At 34.3% G+C, this 22,049-nt stretch overlaps 1 protein-coding gene across 1 annotated transcript in view; it reads right to left on the bottom strand.

Annotated features, from left to right (window-relative positions):
• Positions 1-22,049, bottom strand: part of LOC111058703 (fibrillin-2) — a 341,293-nt gene that overhangs the window by 122,255 nt on the left and 196,989 nt on the right. Inside the window, 8 exon segments of the mRNA XM_039435620.1 lie at positions 640-748; positions 2,612-2,757; positions 7,537-7,785; positions 9,651-9,779; positions 13,815-14,018; positions 17,639-17,797; positions 20,226-20,279; positions 20,282-20,338. Of these exon segments, the coding sequence (XP_039291554.1) occupies positions 640-748; positions 2,612-2,757; positions 7,537-7,785; positions 9,651-9,779; positions 13,815-14,018; positions 17,639-17,797; positions 20,226-20,279; positions 20,282-20,338 (1,107 nt within the window).

Below are 22,049 nucleotides of genomic sequence, written 5' to 3' on the forward strand. Positions count from 1 at the left end.
GAAATCGTTCTGCCAATTGGGAAAAAGTAGTTTTCGGCCGTTTGGGAAAATATAGCGTTTCGGTCGTTTGGGATTCTGTCAATTGGGACCCCACGCAATCTCTGGATAGCAACGCTCATTTTATGCAAAGCCAAAGCGACCAGCAGTCTACAGATGGAAATAATTTAGAAATTGCATTTGTTCAAATGCTAATTAATACATAATTATTATTAAACGAAAATCCTAATTAAATGCTGCAAAGCACCCTGAAGACTTCTGCTACTGAAAATATTGACAACAGGGTAAACAGGTAGATGGAAATTCGATGATATTGTCAGTTTGGTGTAAGGGTAAGCATTCCTGACCGGCAATTAGGAGGCTGACAAATAATTTTTGTATAGTAGCGCTCATCGAATTTCCATCTAGCTGTTTACCCTGTTGTCAATATTTTCAGTAGCAGAAGTCTTCGGGGTGATTTACAGCATTTAATTGGGATTTTCGTTTAATAATAATTATTCATTGATTAGCATTTGAACAAATGCAACTTCCAATCTATTTTCATCTCTCATAAAGTTTAAATTCTTTCACTAAATTTGATGATTTGATATACCAATCATAAACACAAGAACCTCTCTGTACAATAGGATGATAATGATCTACCTTCACATGCTGTTTTCTGTGGATTGAGTCGGTATCCAGATATGCACGTGCAGAGGAATGAGCCCATCAGATTCTGACAGTTGCCGGGAGGTGGACAAGTCCCAGCTATCTGCAACAAATTCAAATTATCTCTGCAAATAAGGATAATACCTTTTAATCAACGTTGATCTGGCATTATAAAAATCTTAATCTATAATATCGAGTGATTCAAAAAGGACTTGACAACTTTGAAAATTCATATAAATCTTATTAAACAAGGTACACAGCTGGTTTTGGTGTTGTTTTGAAGGAAAACACTCCAAGTTTTTACTCGCGTAATCCACTAGTAACTGGTCGCGCCGCACAAGCGCTAGTGGCAGTTACATCAAAGATGGCTGCCTTCACTGGACCCGAGCGTGCTAGCTGTGTGTTTCGGTTTGAAAAACGACTAAGTGTACCTTGATATGTTGCAAAAATTTTTTGATACCAGAGAACGATGAGGATGACCGAGAACGAAATATTTTCTATATGCAAGATGGGGCACCACCACACTATCTGACTGACGTCCGGGATTTTCTTAATGTCCGCTTTCCAAATCAGTGGATTGGCCGTAATGCGCCAATTGCATGGCGCCTCGTTCCCCACACCTAACACCGCTGGATTCTCTCTTGTGGGGTTTCATAAAAGATATGGTGTACGTTCCTCCTTTGCCAGCCACTCTACCTGAACTTAGAGCAAGGATTTGCGCTGCTGTTGAGCAATTTACACCTGAAATGTTAGTACGAGTCTGGGAAGAAATCGACTATCTATGGGATGTCTGCATGATTACCAACGGAAGTCACATAGAACCTCTTTATTCTAAGGTAAAAAAACTTGAAGTGTTTTCCTTTGAAACAACACCAAACCCAGCTGTGTACCTTGTTTAATAAGATTTATATGAATTTTCAAAGTTGTTAAGTCCTTTTCGAATCACCCGGTATAATGAAGGGAAAAATTGAATTATACACGTACGGGATAGGAAATTCACGGATGACGTATCATCACGTCTGAAGTACTGGCGTGATTAACTTTAAATTCAGCATATAGGTTCTTGTTTTACCGAGGATCGTTATAGGCTTTTTTGAATTCTTCAAGATTTCAGTAATTCAAGTTTTCAGTTAGTCAAGTTTTAAAATAGATCCTTACTTACGGTAAGTAAGTGAATAATTATTATTATTAATGAATGAATAAAATTAACTGTTAATTATCATACGTTTATTTGAAATTCTACAACTGCTAGTCGTTCTATTCAAGAACTAAAATCTGATCCATTAATTAACTACTAAAATTAAATCCCTTACAATAATTCTAATCCAATGAATGAAAATTGAAAATAAAAAAATGAATTACATGTTCTCATCTTTCATTCATCTTAAGCTAGAAGATGTTAATCAATTTTGCATTTCCAATTTGTTCATTAATTTTTTTTTAATATAGTTTAGTTAATCTAGTTAGTTTATTTAACTATTATTTTAAATATAGTTGATTAATCTAGTTGAATAGTTAATCAGGTTAATCTTTAGTTAGTCTGGTTAGTTTTTTAACTATTATTTAAAATATAGTTTAGTTAATCTATAGTGTGGTCCACGTTATAATGGCAGTGAATAAAGATAGGAGAATAGTGATGCTGATTCTCTGCATTAATTAATTATATTTCTACACTGTCAAAAACATTATTGGCATCGTTGTGGACCTAGAAAAGGATAGTACCAATTCCAAAGTTGAACAAATACTGTCATTATAACGTGGACCTCACTATAGTTAGTTTATTCAACTATTATTTTAAATATAGTTGATTAATCTAATTGAATAGTTAATCAGGTTAATCTTTAGTTAGTCTGGTTAATTTATTAACTATTATTTTAAATATAGTTTAGTTAATCTAGTTAGTTTATCTAGTTGACCTTTAGTTAGTCTAGTTATTTTATTAACAAGTTTAGTTAATGTAGTTGACCTCTTGACACTCGTCGATGTCACGGCAGTGTTGTCGGTCGGTGGAGAGTGTGTAGCCCTGTGCGCATTCACACCTGAACGACCCAATCGTGTTGCGACATCTGCCGTTGCGACAGAGCAGCGGCATTGCGTGACACTCGTCCACATCTGACAAACGCAAACACACAATTACTATAGTGAGGTCCACGTTATAATGGCAGTGCTTGATTGGCAATAATAATGATAATAATAATAATAATAGAATGCTCAGAAGACCAGAGGCGAGAAAATCAGAGAATACTAAGAGCTATCATTTGAGCTGAAGGAAATGTATGGGCTGAATACAGTGAGAGTACTTCCAATTGTAATAACAGTCAATGGCCTAATACTCAAGTCGGTTGTGGAAATATGTCGAAGTATTGACTTGGTAGACGAGGTGCTAAAGAGAATGCAAAAATCTGTCCTCCTTGACACTGCACGTATTGTGCGCAAGTTCATAAAATAGTCAAACAGTGTTATAAAGATGAAAGGAAGGTTGCATTAAAGTGCCCCTTCTTTGAAAATATTTCCGCAAGAGCGTGCTTATAAAAGGGATAATAATAATAATAATAATAATAATAATAATACTAATAATACTTTGTGGCCAAAGTGTTTCATCAGGCATTGGCGAAAAGATATGAGTTTATAGCGATTGAGGTGCCCTATTACAAGTGTAAGCCAGAAATGGTCTTGAATGGTGAAAAGGGAAGACTTCTTTGGGATTGTTGTATGACAACTGACAGAGCAGTGGAGGCTAACAGGCCAGACATTGTCTTGTTTGACAGAAAGAATAGAGAGGCTTACATAATTTATTGATGTGGCAGTGCCCCTTGATGAGAATCTTGTGAGTACCATTGCTGAAAAGGAAAGAAAATACCAGCCCCTGTCAGTTGAAATTAAAGATATGTATAGATTAAGGAAGGTGGTAATAATTCCTATAGTAGTGTCTGCCAATGGACTGGCCACAAAAGAATGGAGACAAGCAATGGAACAACTGCAGTTGGAGAACTGGCATATGAAAATTATGCAGAGAGCAGCAGTTCTTGGTACAACTAATATTGTAGGCAAGTTTCTAAGCCTCTGATCTGGAAAAGAGTGAATGAGTCTCTGCTTTGAATTGCAACTATTTTAGTCTTGAGATCAGAATTGATCTCCGGCTACTTAGCTATTAAGACAAAAAATATTTTTCAATAATAATAATAATAATATTTTTTATTTGTTCAATACAGTACAGTCATTATGAATCACAACTATACAATTGAACATTGTCATGTAAAAAAAAATCTCTTCAATATTTAACATAATAAAAATATAGATATAGCCTATATGATATCACACATAAAAATTCATTTACACTATAAAAAATTCTTTCAACAAGGAACTTATAAAGATCTTATAAAGCAATGGTATTGCTATCCTTGTCTATCAGTCAACAAAGCGGATAGCGCTATCTCTTTCTCGCTTTGCTCTGTTGCTAGATCGTATTTTAACAATGTATTAATTAACAAAATATTTAATCTTATTATGAAAATTCACTATGAAATCATTGCAAAATATGTATTGCTTGATAAAATATAATAGATTATTTTGAACGAGAATAAACAGTTAATATTACATTAATAAACGTGTAACAGCTACCGTCTATAGAAGGCATTGACAAGACAGAGGATCGGCAACGTTGTTCTGCCATCTTTCTCCACTGCCATTATAACGTGGACCTCAATATGCACATAAACATTGACGCTGTACGACTAACTTCAGGGAGATGTACGTATCAAATAGCTTTAGGGAAACAAAATACAACTGTTAAGCTGAGTTTACACCAAAGTTATTAACAAAATGTTAATAGCTTGATCCTTATAGATTCTATTAGATTGAACAGAGCTTGACAAACACATATGTTCATCATGTGTAGGTATGATAAGATGTTCAATCTAATAGAATCTATAAGAATTAAGTTATTAACTTTGGTATAAACGCAGCTTTAGTTTTGATTGCCACTGTCCTGTCTTTGAAAATGAGAATTCTATTAGATATGTGTTATTATCGCTTATTACGAGTGCTTAAGATGCAATCATCACATAAACTTCATCAATAAAAACTTGAGATTTATCTATATAATAAGAGAGAGTAGGGTTGTGTTTGTTCGTGTGTTCGTTTGTTCGCATCAAAACATGTCAATTTGTGGATTGCATACCCGAAAAACGGGAATGATTTAGATCTCCAAATTTTAAATATAGATTCTAAAAATATCAATCTCGTGCACCTGGAAGCCCAAATTTCAATTTTCCTTCTGGATTTTTCAGAATTAGTGTTCAAACTATTAATCATATACTTATATTAATCTATACTTATGAAATTCTTATCTCACTGACTCACTGATCACGATTTCTGGAAAACTACTGGATGGATTGCAACAAAACTTGGAATATAGCTTCCTTAAACGTCCTACGTGCTCACTAACAAATCTTTTGGCGATATTTCAACTCTAAGGGTGGTTTTTAAGGGTTTAAAGTTTGTCTTTTAGCATGTATATTCTTCTTCTCCCAATCTCCTTATTATAATAGAAATGTCCATATCATATGTTATTATAGATCTTTTATCTAGAGAGAGTATCTCTTCGAAACAGTTGTTAACTGGCAACTTAATTAATAATTTTGACAAGTTGGCATTAAGTTGAGATGACTTCATTTGGTTGGCACCAAGTTGAAGAACGAATCAAAATGCATTTATCGAGAGCAAATTGATTGGGCACTGCTGCTTCAATCAGAGCTATTCCTGGGAGTATAGATAGTTTTTATTTTTCAACAAACTTTTATGATGGGAGTTGCTTCTATGAAGTGATCCTATTCTATCAAGACTAATTTAATTTTGTTTGTATATCCGATCGCGATAACTGCTTAAACAATTTCGATGAAATTATAATAATTCAGTATGATATATGGAGGGTATTTTCAAAACTTCAGAAGTGTCCGTTGCGGAATCTGTTTGCAAAGAATGAGGAAATTCGGCCAAAATTTAGCTTGGGCGAGAGAAAGGGGTCATTTATTAAAACAGCCAAATAGCTGTTGTTCCTTTTCCCAATATTCTACAAACTTCGCTGCAATTGGACTACTATTCTACAGAGCACTTCCAACACATCAATGATTAATCGAATGATTTGACTCAATAGTTTTCATGCCAAGTTGTGGCCTAATCTCAAAAACGATTATAACAATGTTGGTAGAATTTAGATTATAATGGTTCACAAAAATAATCTTATCTTTTAATTCCCGAAGCGAAGCACGGGTGCCCTGCTAGTAAATTATAAGTTCTATAAAATTAGTAAAATATTTGGCAGAAAGCAAATGAAAGTTATTCACTTTAGTTGAATGAATACTAAGATATGGCATCACAGTATAGGGGTGAACATACAATTCTCACTTAAATAGTCTATTCATAACACAAAAGGGTGTACCTTATTGAAACTATACTACACAAACCCAGAGACTATACTACACTGCAGGTATTAAAATATTTGGATGTCATGACTTAGGGGCAATTATAATAGGCAATAAATAAAAATTAATGTTGATAAAAAGCATTAATAATTATACAGGGTGGTTACGAGCTCCCTACCAATTTTCTAGGAATTGTTCCTGATTGAGAAACATTTTTAAATTGTCCGGAAGTCTTCAGTTACACAACAGCCATTTTGCTTTTTTCACTTATCATTTTTTTCCTAAATAATGGTTTAACATACGGAATTGAAACTGCACAATAATTCATAACAACTAGACAAAGCTACAAAAAAATTACGATAATTATTCTTCAAAATCATAAAACAAAATGGCAGAAATTGCTCGTTTAATAGTATAGGATTGATGTACTTCCCTACTTCATAGCATATAAATCTTCTATGTTTTTATTTATTTTACTGACCGAGCGAAGTGAAGATTCAAATCGACGATTTTGCATTTCTCTTCATGTTTTTATGTTTATATTTATGTTCCACATTTACAGCGAAACGAAGCAATAGATGAAATTCATGAAATTTGACAGGTAACCTTTTTGAATTTCGAGTCGACGTATACATACGGTTTTTTGAAATAATTTTGCATTTTAAGGATAATACAAAAGTAAAAGGGGTCTCCTTTGTACGCCAATATTACCGTAAAAATCAGACTTTAGAATATTATTTAACATAAATCAGCTGTCCAGTGGACTATAATACTACCCGTTCAAAAACATCAAACATCTTGAAAATGTATCTTTCCATCAACGTTAGTAGACAGTTGTATGAATTTTGTCTACTTACTTTGTCTTTCCATAAGCTGAGTCCATGATTCTAATTTGGAGTTTGGAGTTATTGATAAAAAATATTTTTTTACATTTTTATTTTTTAATCTGATGATTAAAATTGCAACAAATATTATTGAAAAGAAATTGATTTTTAAAATCATGAAAAGTGAGAAATGAAGTTTGTAGGAAATCAGCATTATGGTAGTTTATTTTGTTAATTTCAACACACCGATTTTTCACCAACACGACAACACAGAATGTTCTCTGATGGGTTGATTGGATTGGCGTATCGACGGCAGCCAGACCTGATAACAGCGCTCACACTCACATTCCGGGACGACACGTCACGGTACGATAGGACAGAAAGCTCCATGTTTATTTAGGATTTTTCTAGACATTTTAAATTGATAAATTATTTATTTTTGAGAAAACATAACAACAGGTCAATGTAACTTACTGAGCGCGAAGTCTACTGTTCACAGAACTACTAGTATTTTGATGATACAAACAACTTGTACAACAATGTGTAAATAAATCATTTGATTGATTGATTAAGCCTAGCCCAACCTAACCCAACCTGGTAGCCAATAGCTACAGTTGAGATTTGAATGGAGTGGATATGTTTACCTATACAGTCGTTGTTGTGACTGAGCTTGAAGCCGGGGAAGCAATGGCACTGGAAGCTGCCCACAGTGTTGACACATGTGCCATTGTTGCAGATGTTGGGGTGTCGCTGACACTCGTCCACATCGAGGCATGTGTCACGTGACGGAGTCAGCTGGTAGCCATTGTGACACACACACTGGAAGCTGCCCTCGAAGTTGTTACATGTGCCGTCGACACACACACCCGACTTCTCATAGCATTCGTCCAGGTCTATCAAATAAATAAATAAATAAATTTAAAAACACATAATAAAATGAAAACACTAATTGAAATTGTCAACCACTTTTATTATTGAATAATAATAAGGTACGTACAGATATATGCGCTTTGAACAAACTCCGAACATGCACGTTATGCGAGATGTTCGCTTGAGGTTCGCAATATGTTCGAAGGATGATCGCGCGCTTGTCGTATTGTTGACTTCGCTACAACCTAACCTTACAAATGTGAAACGTTCAATCCAGTTGATTGGGTGACAAAACTAAATGAAATATTCTGACCAGGGGATTGCTGGGTAGCCTAATGAAACATTATGCTTATATAATAGATTGATGATAAATATTATGTATATTGCAAAAAAGGTTATGTCTGTCAATGTTTTGAAAGGTAAAACGCTTGGTTGGGGGAGTTCGGCTTCTTTCATCTAAATTCTAAAATACTGGTACCTATTATTAGAAATGTTTTTATAATTTTATATTATTTAATTTTGATGATTTAATAATTGAATATTAATTTTGATAATTTTATATGCTAACACAGAGATCATAACCAAAGAGAAACGATAGCATAAGTAGATATCCCATGGTATAGGGCGTTTATGTCGCAACTTTTACTGTTATCCCAAGCCGATAGTTCACGTAGCTCTCTCCCATGCAGCTGTGTGACGCTGGTAGTCTCTCAAATTGTGCCGTTCATACACTCTCACTCCAACAAAACAGTAAAAATTGACAATAATCGACAGTAATCGGCTTGGGATAGCAGTAAAAGTTGCGACATAAATTCCCTATACCATGGGATATCTACTTACGCTATTGTTTCTCTATGTCGTAACTGATCCAACAAAAACGTTAACCGCGCATGCGCAACTATTGGTTAGTTCGCCACAACGTTAGTAGACAGTCGACTAAATTTCAGTTCGCCCTAGGAACTTGCCAAGCTCGCGCTCTGTTCGCGTTCTGCTCTTGCTCGACCTGCGATCATCTTGCGATCTGCTCGTGTAACGATCGTTTGCGGAGCAGAGCGTAAGTCTGTAAGCACCTCCCACATGAACAGAGCCTGGTTTCGTGGCTTTATCAGCCGTTTGTTTGCAACTAACTGTCTACACAATATAAATGGCGGAGGATACCATTTTCTCTTGTGTAGACAGTTATTTGTAAACAAACATCTGAAGATGTGGCTGATAAAGCCATGAAACCAGGTTCTGTGGTTGACAATTTCAATTAGTGTTTTCATTATGAAAGAGTACTACAACATCATACACAACACAACTGTAATTTGAAACACACAATAGTCAATAATCTTTAGAGCTACACCACATTAATGGCTGGTTTCCGAGCTCGGGATTTAGGTAAGTTCTAGACTTTAAACGGCTGGAGTCAGAAAATTGGCTTTCCAAAACGGGGCATAGTCGCAGTAAATATTTGCAGCAAAATAAATCTCTATTTTTTTATTTCTATAATTGGAAACGTTTTTCCTTGACGAAACTAATCATTCCTAAATAGTTCAAAATAGCTGAAACTTTACACTATTTTCTCTTTATTTTATTTTGATTTCAATTTTCTAGTTTTTCGAAATTTAATTTAAACGTGATTTCGACTATGACTACGATTACGCCCCGTTTCGGAAAGCCAATTTTCTGATTCCAGCCGTTTAAAGTCTAGAACTTAGCTAAATCCCGAGCTCGGAAACCGGCCCTGAAAGACTTTGGATGTGTGCAAAATAGACATTCACTAGAGCAGATCAATCATAAGTTCATATAGAAGCTGAAACTGATTTTCAATATATTTTATACTTGAGTTACTTTGATACTTATTTGTTGCATGATATAAAAAATAATTCAACATGAAATATCTTACCAGTACATTCTCGCATACTAACTGCCAGCTTATACCCCTCTGGGCAGATACAGTCGAAGCTTCCTACTGAATTGACACACTGGGCGTTTCCCCGGCATGGACTCGGTATTCTTTGGCATTCGTTGTCATCTTAAAAAAAACAAACATAATTTATGGATGTTTTTTCAAGAAGCTATACAATTTAGAATAAATTATAATAAAAATAATTACACAACCAGCATTGGACAATTTATTAGTATTAGGAAGTAGGGAAGATTAAAATAACAAAGAAATGAAACTAAAGTATCCTTTTTATATTTGAATTTAAGAGTTGAATTGATATGAATGAGTTTAATTTCAGAGTTGAATCAGTTAAATTGATATAAATTAGGAAAATATAAATGAATTAATAATTATAAAACTGAATTATCGTAAGGGTAGGCCTACTTGATGATTTTAATCTCATTCAATAACAATTGGCGAAGCTCCAATGAAGAAAAAAGTGAATATTACCTGAATTACCTTTCTCTTCTATACTATAATAAAGGAAAGAACTGGCTTATACACGTACGGGATAGGAAAATTATGTTAGACGCATCATCACGTCTGAACTACTGGACTGATTAACTTGAAATTTCGCATATAGATTCTTAATTAACCGAGGATGGTTATAGGACTATTTTCAATTCTTCAAGAATTCGTTACAAGTTTTCAGTTTGTCAAGTTTTGAAATAGACCCTTGCGGAGCACGGGCTACCTGCTAGTCACCAATATCAGCAAGGCCGGATGGGTTGTGTCAAGAGTTATAATTTATTACTTTCACAATATTACTATTTTTCGGAAGTGAATTTTTTCATGAAGAAATTTCAAAGGCAAGATTACGAATGTATTCCAACTAGTCTAGTCACTATCCTATTATATTAAGCGAGCAATTTATATATCTGGTTATTTTTATATCGGGTTATTTATGTTCAACGGATCTCGAAAACGACTCTAACGATTTTCACGAAATTTGGAACATAGTAGATTTATGATATAAAAATTCGATTGCACTAGGTCTCATCCTTGGGAAAACTCGCTGAAGGACATTAAAAGGATAATTATTATTCATCCTTGGAAAAACAGCTGATAATAATTATTTCGTCGTCTGTTGGTGATGGAAGTGAGTGAGTGAGTTCATGTGAGTGGGACTATGTCAAAATTATGACTCAGCTGCTGAACTTTTTTAATTCAATCAGGTACTTAGTGCCGGTTGCAAAAAAGCCGGGTTATTTTCAATCCTGATTAATTCCAGTGGATCCATCTTTTTGAAATGGTCTTCTCTGATTTGGTTCACGTGAAGTTAAACAGGATTAAAATTTAACCGGCTTTTGTGCAACTGGGCCTTTGTGAGTGAAATTTTCGCATTCCACTGGGAATCAATCTCAATTTACTGTGATTAGATAGAACATTAAAAGGATAATTCATCCTTGGCTGAAACAGCTGTGGATAGTAAAAAGGTGAGTGAGCGAGTGAGTCAGTGGAAAATGAAAATATCGCATCCTCGAAATTCATAAGCTGACGTAAAATATAAACATGATCATTCTGGAGAATTGTGTTCTGTTAATCAATGTATAGAAATAACGAGCGAAGCTCGGTGCCCCGATATTATACATTGATGCATGCAATTTATATTGTAGTTCTGATTTTTTAATATATTATTTGGGTGCATAAGAGAAGTCCAGAACCAATTTCTTCATGCAAAATTTCATTTTGCTAAAAGAGTGAAATTTGAAGAAAAAATCAATTTTGATGAATTTTTGTTTTTGATCAACAATATATTCCGATAATTCAAAATCCCTCTGGGCGTATTTGTGTGCTCTACAATCTGAGATCAGGTAAAGCGCTCTATCTCATATAGATTTCCAGGTACACCTGACAACAATGGTCCTTGTATTGTGAAAAACACCAAATTTTCAGCTTCAACCATCATCACCAACTATATTGTCCTCACATTGGTATTTCGCACAATGACATAAGTTCATGAGATTATGTTCTTATGAGATTTATCACCCGTTAGATGCACTTCATTTCAGTATTTCCTAGTGGAGAAGCGCGCTTAAGGACACCTCAAGGATCAAAATTTCAAACACTAATAACTTTTGACACAATGCTCAGATTTCATCGTACTACACTTCATTCTTCTCGGCTCGTCAAGGCGGTCCAAAATCATGCATTATAAAGTTCAAAATCATGCATTATAAATCAAATTCGGTCGAAAAATGGAAAATGTATTGTTGAGTGTACTTAAGCCCATATTCTAATACACAAAAAATGGACAATTTCTATGTTCTAAAAGATTCAAACCAAATAAAACAGGAAACATATTAGAAATAGAACAACGGATTACTTATTTATGCTATGTGTATTATTGAAATATTTATACTTGTAGTTTGTTCTGTATTACCTAATGCCATTTCTGGAAACATTAGATTAAAAATATATATGAATAGATGATTCATCTATCTTGTCTAATAATGATTCTTACTTTTCAGGGTTGTTTTCATTTTATGCATATATTAATGTTTTAATTATTGAATAATGTGAATACTTATAAATATCTAGGCGTAGTTTTTTCCTCGAGATTGTCACTTACCGAGCATTTCAAGGGCAGATTGACAGCAGCAAAATTTGGAATTATTAGCGTATGGCGCAGACTTATCTTGAATGAAGAGGCACCTTTATCCATGAAGTGGGTGATATTTGAAACAATATGTAAAGCAGTCGTGACAAAAGCGGCTCAGGTTTGGGGGTATATGGAGAGAGAAGAGTTGGAGATATTTTTAAGATCATTTGTTAAGAGAATGTATGGTTTGCCAAAAAACACGCCAAATTATATGATTTATCTGGAGACCGGAAAAGATATTTTGTGGCTGTATACGTTGCGAGCACACACTAAATACACATTGCACTCTTTCGAGCTACCGGCTGAGTGATATCGATCAATGATTGCGAAGTACTATTTAGAAGAAACGTGTGGATGGTATTCGGAATGGACTAGGATATTGAGTGATAATGATATCGAATTGCCGATAGCAGCGCGCAACTGGCAAGCGGGGTGGGAAGCAACATGGGAGCGGGCACTGATAAAAATGAAAACAAATTTTCAAAATAAATGGCTAGAAAGACGAGAGCGTTCCCAGTTCCATAAGGTGTACGCAGCTGTCAAAATTGATAATACGATAGATTATATCAATGATGAGAATAGGCGCAACGTTATATCATTTATATTTGAAGCCAGAGGGGGATTATTTTCATTATATCATAGCCCACATAGAGAAGAAATTGTTATTTGTTCAATGTGTAACAGCAAAGAAACAGAGGATATCTTTCATTTTATTGGTAGCTGCTCTATACTGTTAGAGATAAGGATGAAATGGCTAAAAAGAAGGTCAATGGAAAGAGAGGCAGTGATAGATTACTTAAACGGTAAATGTTGGCAAAGTCTGGTCGGGTTTTTGAGAGAGGCTTGGGCTTATAGAAAAGAGTTGATAAGGGAATTTAATTTTTGATTCGTAAATAATAAAGTCGTTGATAGTTTGATAGATTATTGTGTCATTTATTTATCATAAATTATTATAAAACATGTATTATATTATTCATTTCAAATAAAAAAAATATAATTAAAGTTTTTATTTGTCTTTGATCAGTCCAGCCACATTGACGCCCATACTGAACTTGATTAGTGTCATAGTGAGAATGTGTAAGCATTCTGAGCATTTAGTGTGTGAGCATGGTGTTGTGTCTGCAATAAATTTACATTATAAGGACTGTAAACTATCAACCCGGCTGACGGCTTCGGCCAAGCCTAAAGAACTTTTTTACTTTGTCGAAAGAGAACATATTATGTTATTTTGAATTCATTTTTCAAACGAGGTGTTTTTGTGAATGAGTTTTCTTTTTCTCTTTTTTGTATTATCTGAATTATGTTAATAAAGTTCTATTCTATTCTATTCTATTAAATTATGGGAAGTAGGAGGAGAAGGAGAAGGGGAGGGAGGTGGTGGAGAAGAAGGATGAGAAGAAAAAGAGGAAAAAGAAAAGAAGAAGTAGGAGGAGGAAACGGAGACTGATAGAGATGGATGAGGAGGAAGAATAGGAGGAGGATGAGGAGGGGTAGGGGAGGATAAGGATGAGGAGACTGACCTATACACTGGTGAGAGTCGTGGTCGTAGACAAATCCACGGTTGCAGTGGCACTCGAAGCTGCCGGGAGTGTTGAGGCATCTGCCGTGACTGGAGCACATGCCAGGCATCAGAGCGCACTCGTCTATCTCCTCTGTCTGATTGGTCATCGGGTTGACGACACGACCGTTCGGCTGCGGCCAGCCGCACAGCACTGTGTACTCACCTGACAATCAAACAAACAATCAACATTTCAAATATAAAGAAAATAGAAATCTCAGTACCCTTTTTGAATTATTTTATCACAACATGTTTCAACATTGATGCCATTTTCAAGTGATATCACTTTTTATTTTTATTTTGATTTATATTTTCTTTATATTTTTGACCGAGCGAAGTGAGGTCTAAGATTCAATTCGATGGTTTGGCATTTCTCTTAATGTTTAAATGTTTATATGTCGCGCATTTACGGCGAAACGCGGTAATAGATTGTCATGAAATTTGACAAGTATGTTCCTTTTTTAATTGCGCGTCGACGTATATACAAGGTTTTTGGGAATTTTGCATTTCAAGGATAATATAAAAGGAAAAAGGAGCCTCCTTCAAAAGCCAATATTAGAGTAAAAATCAGACTATAGAATTATTCATCATAAATCAGCTGACAAGTGATTACACAGATATGTGGAGAAGCCAGTCTATGGCTGTATTTCCATTAGGTCTACAGTTTCAATCAGGTACTTATGGATGAGAATACTGCGTGAGGTCTACTGTTTACAGAACTACTAGTATTTATATTACAAGTAGCCCTATACAGAAAAGAGATAAATCAACATTTCATTTTTTGTCATCACAGTTTTGTTGTGTGATATGTTGTAGTACTTTATCATAATTTATTTTATGAAATTATGATGAAAAGAAGTTTTGGGCTGTAGTCTGTTACTTTGTCCTTAAGTTGATTGTAAATGATGGATAAATAAATAATGAAAACACAAATTAAAATTGTCAACCACTTTCATTGACCTAACGCAGTGAGGTCTATGTTATAACTCTGATTTTCTTTTGTCTGTATGTATGTAATTCATTTGCGGCCAAACCGTTGATAGAATCTATGAGATTTGGCAGGAATATTCTTTTTTCAACTGCGTGTCGATGTATACACAAGTTTTTTTTTGAAATTTTACATTTTATGAAAGGAAAAGGAATTTCCTCCATACTCCGATATTACGATATCACTATAAATATCGGGGCACCGAGCTTCGCTCGTTATTTATTTATTGATAGAACACAATTCTTTAAAATGATTGGGGAAGGACTAACAGGCACAGCCCAAAACTGTTTTGTTGAACATGATTCTGTCTCTCTCCCACTCAGGCACTCGCATCTTTTGTTATCGACAGATGACGAAAATTATCTCTGTTGTAATTCAGACACTGTGTTACTTGTAAATATTTGAGAAAACACTCACTTTTGTTGGAGTATTGAGGAATGCATTTCACTCCTGCAGGCTGATGAAGCTCCTCTTCAGGAGTGAAATGCATTCCTCAATACTCCAACAAAAGTAAGTGTTTTTCAAATATTTACAAGTAACACAACAGTGTTAAGTGTCTGAACTACAACAGAGTTATTATATAGTGTTTCGTCATGGAAAGCAACATCAACACGAAATTATCATCTGCTTTTCCAAGGATCATCCTTTTCATGTCCTTCAACGAGTTTTCCCAGGGATGAGCCCTAGTGGTTTTCGAAATAAAATGGTAAAATTTTATGAAAATTCCAAAATGTTGGGAAAATGAGCATTTGACTGGACTATAGTGAGGTCCACGTTATAATGGCAGTGGAGAAAGATAGGAGAAAAACTTTGCCGATCCTCTGTCTTGTCAATGCCTTCTATATCTACAATACCGTGTACTTAAGCTGGGTTTACACCAAAGCTATTAACAAAATGTTAATAACATAATCCTTATAGATTCTATGAGATTGAATGTATAACTTATTATACACATGATGAACATATGTGTTTGTCAAGTTCCGTTCAATCTAATAGAATCTATAAGGATTATGTTATTAACATTTTGTTAATAACTTTGGTGTAAACCCAGCTTTATTCTTTTGTTTTATTATATTTATTGTAGATCTTCAACTGTTATTGTTTCCATAATGCAGTTAATGGAATTCCCCACACCCAGACTTGTTGTCTTTGTGGGGGATATTCACTATGCATATTGAAACATTACTCTCTTTTTGAAACTTATTTTTTTATTATCAATATTATTATTACAAATTGAATTCACAAACATCAAAGATAGAAATGAAGCGTTTTGCAATCAAATTCAAATATAACAAACAAACAAATTGATTACACTTTATTTCATAAAGTTTAACCAGACAAACCAGCTGTTTACTTGGTAATCCAATATCGATATTAATCAATATTCAATATTCATATTACTATCGATACCGTACATCAATATCGATATATTATTATTTGACATTGCGATACAATCAACAAACCAAAGAGATAGTTGCATCTTTAAGGTCTTTGCAACAAACTGTAACAGTACAATACATTGTCTCTGCTGACGTATTTACTTTTTTGTGGATAAAGATTATTTAAATTTTGAACTAATACGGAAGCTGATACAGGTTTATTGATGTAATATTTATTCATTTATTTATCACATTGTGTACAAATACTTAACATGAGGAAAGGCACAACAGGCTCATGCCCAAAACTGTCCCATTTCCAATTTATACTACTGTATACTGTTCAAATCAAAATGTTGGTTATGTCACTTTCACTTTTCAAAATACAATTTACGCTCTTAAATACTCAGATAACGAGCAAATTTTGAATCAAATAGATACTAACAGATCTAGAACAGTAACTTGATAATTATTTAAAGAGTCTAAATTTTGAATGAAACTAGAAATTTTTGAGCTAAAAACTTCACACTTTGCAGAAAACTACAGCTATTAACGGTTCATTCTTCTTTAAAATAATGTAATCAATTACATTTTTTCAATAATTTAATAATGAATTTTCATAATTAAGATGAAATATTTTGTTAATTAAATATTAATTCTACATTGTTCAAAGACGATCTAGCAACAGGGCGAAGCGAGAAAGAGATAGCGTTATCCACTTTGTTAAATGATAGACAAGGATAGCAATACCATTGCTAATCAAACACTGCCATTATAACGTGGACCTCACTATACTAGTTTTGTATACTAGTTTGAAAAATAACTCCCCACTTTTAGGTATAGCTATAATGTGTAAAATTAATGGAAAACTTCATCAACAAGTACATAATGAGAGAGAGAATCTTCAAGTTTTGTTCAACATCAGTACATTTCAACATGGGATCCATTTGTTGCCCTGCTCACGTCGAGACGATATTCAAGCTCTCGCCATATATTCACCAACATATCAGGTGTAACTGTCCCAACAGCCGTGACGATTCTTTTCCGTAAATGGTTTATGTCTTTTTTGATTGAAAAATGATTTTTTCACTGTACACAGCATTTTTTATGTGTCTCCAAAAGAAAAAGTTCTGAGGGGTTAGTCCGGGCTTCGTGGTTGCCAAGCAAGCAATTGGGCGAGCTCTCCCTATCCACCTTCCCGGAGAGCGAGTGTCAACTGAAGGAACTGTTCTCTGGCGCCGTCTTAAGGTCAAGCAGGTATGCCAACTGCAGGGGGGAAAAATTGGGTCAGTTGCTGAAACACCACAAACTAGAATAGTGTATATAACTTTTTACAGATTCTATGACACATCAAAACAAGGGAGTTCTTTTTCAAACACGCTGTATATAGAGCATGGCATATTCAAGTGAAAGGGTACTGACGTGTTCCAGTGGCCGGGCAGGGCTCGCAGTTGTGACCCCAGGCGGCCCCCATGGAGCAGCAGCACACTATCTTGGTCTGCTCGTTGGACATGGCTGATGAGCATGCGCCTCCACTGTACTCCATGTAGCACTCCTCCTTCCGCATGTCCACACAACCCTCTGCAAACACAAGCATTGTAACAATACAACAATCAATCAGCCATTCATTCATATTACAATGATCTATGATAATAGATATCATAATCTGAAAAAACGCAAACCTAACCCAACCTAGACAAATCTAGCCTAACCAAAACTTTCCCCTGCAGCTTTGTATAATAAAGATTACAATGATCTATTGTAATAGATATCATAATCTGAAAAGGTGCGTTCAGACTTACGCTCTGCTCCGCAAACGAACGTTACACAAGCAGATCGCAAGATGATATACCATGTCATGTCAACAAATCAGATTATTTTGATCAAGTCTATTAAAATTTCTAGATTATATTTATCGTGAGATACAGTAAACTGATTGATTACACGGCTGATCTCCCACACAGGCACACGCATCTTCTGTTATCGACAGACGATGAAATTATTATCTGTTTTTCCAAGGATGAATAATTATTATCATTTTCATGTCCTTCCCCAAGGATGAGGAAGATTTCAGTCCCCTGCCGAAACGAAGCCCTACGGGTATTTGTTGGCTGTTAATTAAGATGTACAATTTAGCTTACTTTATGTAAAATATACTGAAAAATGGGATAAAACGGTTTCCAGACCTGTAGCTACAGTAATTTTCAAGATATGTGACAAATCACGCGAAATTTGGTCCCGAAAAACAAGTTCCTTCAAGGTTTGAAGCAGATTTACTATGTTAGGTGTATGATAAACACAAAATATTTTTCTACAGAACTTGTAGAAAATTTAATTTCGAAGAGAAAGATGTAGAATGAGTCCTATAATAGACAAACGCAACCTTAGAAAAATAATCCTTAATTACATACAAAACGCATGAAAATAGACAAAATCTGGTAAGCTCTCTATTTTTCATGTGTATTGTATAAAATTGAGGATTACTTGTTCGAGGTTGCGTTTGTCTATCATAGACTTCTACATCTTTCTCTTCGAAAACAAATTTTCTACAAGTTCTGTGAAAAAATATCTTGTGTTTATTGTACATTAAACAAAGTAAATCTGCTTCAAATCTTAAAGGAACTCGTTTTTCGGGACTAAGTTTTTCGTATTTCGTCACATATCTTAGAAGTTCTGTAGCTGAAAGTCTGGAAACGGTTTTATTCAATTTTTCATAAAGTACGCTAAATTGTATATCTTGATTAACATTTACCAAATACCCGTTGGGCTTCGTTTCAGCAGGGGCAAAGGAATGCAGACGAAATCTTACACCCTGTATAAATTGGTAACAAAGAATTTTCGGACCTATGTTAATTGGAACTTTTTTCTTCTTTTGATGTGAGGAATCACGCCCTGACTTATGGGCAGCATTTTTCAGAACACGGTATATTTATTTATTTGGGTATTTATTTTTGTCCAACGGATCTCGAAAACGGCTCTAACGATTTTCACGAAATTTGGAACATATAGTAGGTTTATGATATAAAATTCGATTGCACTAGGTCTCATCCCTGGGAAAACTCGCTGAAGAGCATTTATTTTACAACCAGCTACCTCCCTAACTACATTCCAAGTCCGTTTTACATCATTTCCAGCCTCCTCAATTTTTCTGCTATAATACAATCGTTTAGCTTCTCTTATAAGGACTGTCAATCTATTTCGATAACTTCTAAAATAATTTCTCAGATTTAAATTGAATGGTTCCTTTTTACATTTGTTAAATAAAGCTTGCTTTCTTCTAATAGAAAATACTAGAAATTTTAACCGACTTGATCAAAATATCTGATTTGTTGACATTAGCAACGATATTATTTTATTCAAGATCCATTACTTTTTATTTATACTAACAAATATTGTAGCAAATATAGTATATCAAAATTTTCAATATTAATCATTATTTTACAGTTTTAAGTGACTATTGATTGTTATTTTGTTATTCAATTTGATTTGTGAACAATCTAAATTCGAACTTTTCTGTTTTCAAATGTTTGGACTGGAAATTGGACCTGAATTCAAGTGTATGGAACCTAGCCTACTTTTGGACTATTTTTAGTGTAAAAATTCAGGGAAGAAACAGTTTTGGGCTGTGCCTGTTAGTCCTTCCCCAATCATTTTGAAGAATTGTGTCCTGCTTATCCATAAATAAATATAAACTATACTTTTATACTGCTATGCTTTTGTAATCCGGAGCGAAGCTCCGTGCCCCGATCTTCCACTCTTTTAACTCGGAAACTCGCAGCTACTGACATCCAAAGTTCAAGCAGAAGGTTTCACAAATCAATATCAAAGAAATTAGTACAATTTTAAATACTTTTGATAAGGTGGACCACAGGATCCTTCTGAAGAAGAATTACAAAGCAAAAAGGACAAGAAAACTTGAATTTAAATTTAATAGGCTACTTGAGATCAGATTTGTGGAAAAATATTGAATTTTGGTAAAAAACTTGTTACAAAGAGGCAAAATACTCACTGTTATTTGGTAGAGGCATGTACTTGTCGGGGCAAATACAACGATAGCTACCAGCTCATTGACGCATTGGCCTACCCCACAGATATCGGGCTTGTCAGAGCACTCGTTGATATCTGAAGATACAAAGTTTAATTCAATTCACTTATATCATGTAATTATCAGCGTAAAAACAAACATACTAACAAAAATGCAATAGAATATTTTTATTTTTAATAATATATGACTAACTGAGAGAGAATTGATCGATCAGCTTCAAATTCTCAACACGTATTCCTCGAACTTTTTTACCTGAAAAAAGTTTCGAGGAATACGTGTTGAAAATTTGAAGCTGATCGATCATTGTAAGTCTCTCACAGTAAGTCATATTTTATTAAAAATAAAATTATTCTATTTGTATTTTTTGTCAGTATGTCTGTTTTTACGATGATAATTACATGATAGAAGTGAATTGAATTGAACTTTTGTATTTTTAGATATCAACGAGTGCTCTGACAAGCCTGATATCTGTGGGGTAGGCCAATGCGTCAATGAGCCTGGTAGCTATCGTTGTATTTGCCCCGACAAGTACATGCCTCTACCAAATAACAGTGAGTATTTTGCCTCTTTGTAACAAGTTTTTTACCAAAATTCAATATTTTTCCACAAATCTGATCTCAAGTAGCCTATTAAATTTAAATTCAAGTTTTCTTGTCCTTTTTGCTTTGTAATTTCTTCTTCAGAAGGATCCTGTGGTCCACCTAATCAAAAGTATTTAAAACTTGTACTAATTTCTTTGATATTGATTTGTGAAACCTTTCTGCTTGAACTTTGGATGTCAGTAGCTGCGAGTTTCCGAGTTAAGAGTGGAATATCGGGGCACGGAGTTTCGCTCCGGATTACAAAAGCATAGCAGTATAAAAGTATAGTTTATATTTATTTATGGATAAGCAGGACACAATTCTTCAAAATGATTGGGGAAGGACCACAGGCACAGCCCAAAACTGTTTCTTCCCTGAATTTTTACACTAAAAATAGTCCAAAAGTAGGCTAGGTTCCATACACTTGAATTCAGGTCCAATTTCCAGTCCAAACATTTGAAAACAGAAAAGTTCGAATTTAGATTGTTCACAAATCAATTGAATAACAAAATAACAATCAATAGTCACTTAAAACTGTAAAATAATGATTAATATTGAAAATTTTGATATACTATATTTGCTACAATATTTGTTAGTATAAATAAAAAGTAATGGATCTTGAATAAAATAATATCGTTGCTAATGTCAACAAATCAGATATTTTGATCAAGTCGGTTAAAATTTCTAGTATTTTCTATTAGAAGAAAGCAAGCTTTATTTAACAAATGTAAAAAGGAACCATTCAATTTAAATCTGAGAAATTATTTTAGAAGTTATAAAAATAGCATTGAAAGTGCATAAGGAAAAAAATTGTTTTGATTCATCATTTAGTCAGCTGGAATTAATTGCATGCCATTTCTGTAATTTTTCCATTCATTTGAAAAAGCTGATGCTATTTGGGAGTTATCACACAGACTGACAAACTTTATGCCCGACACATGATTTCAGCTGAATAATAGACAGCATTAATTTTATAATTTCTATATCAACTCGCTTCCGTTAACGTCTGTCGCCTGTCTGTAACATACACGTAATTAATACTACTTGTGATAGCAGTTGCTATGACTCATTTTTACTTTCCTTGCCCTATTACCATAGGTAAGGAAAGTAGTATTGCTTACCGAAAAAATATTAGGGTACCCCAATTTCTAAATTTCTATACGTTTCAAGGTACCCTGAATCTAAAAAAGTGGTTTTTGGGGTATTG

Source organism: Nilaparvata lugens, chromosome 9 (genome assembly GCF_014356525.2).
Source record: "Nilaparvata lugens isolate BPH chromosome 9, ASM1435652v1, whole genome shotgun sequence".
Taxonomy (NCBI): domain Eukaryota; kingdom Metazoa; phylum Arthropoda; class Insecta; order Hemiptera; family Delphacidae; genus Nilaparvata; species Nilaparvata lugens.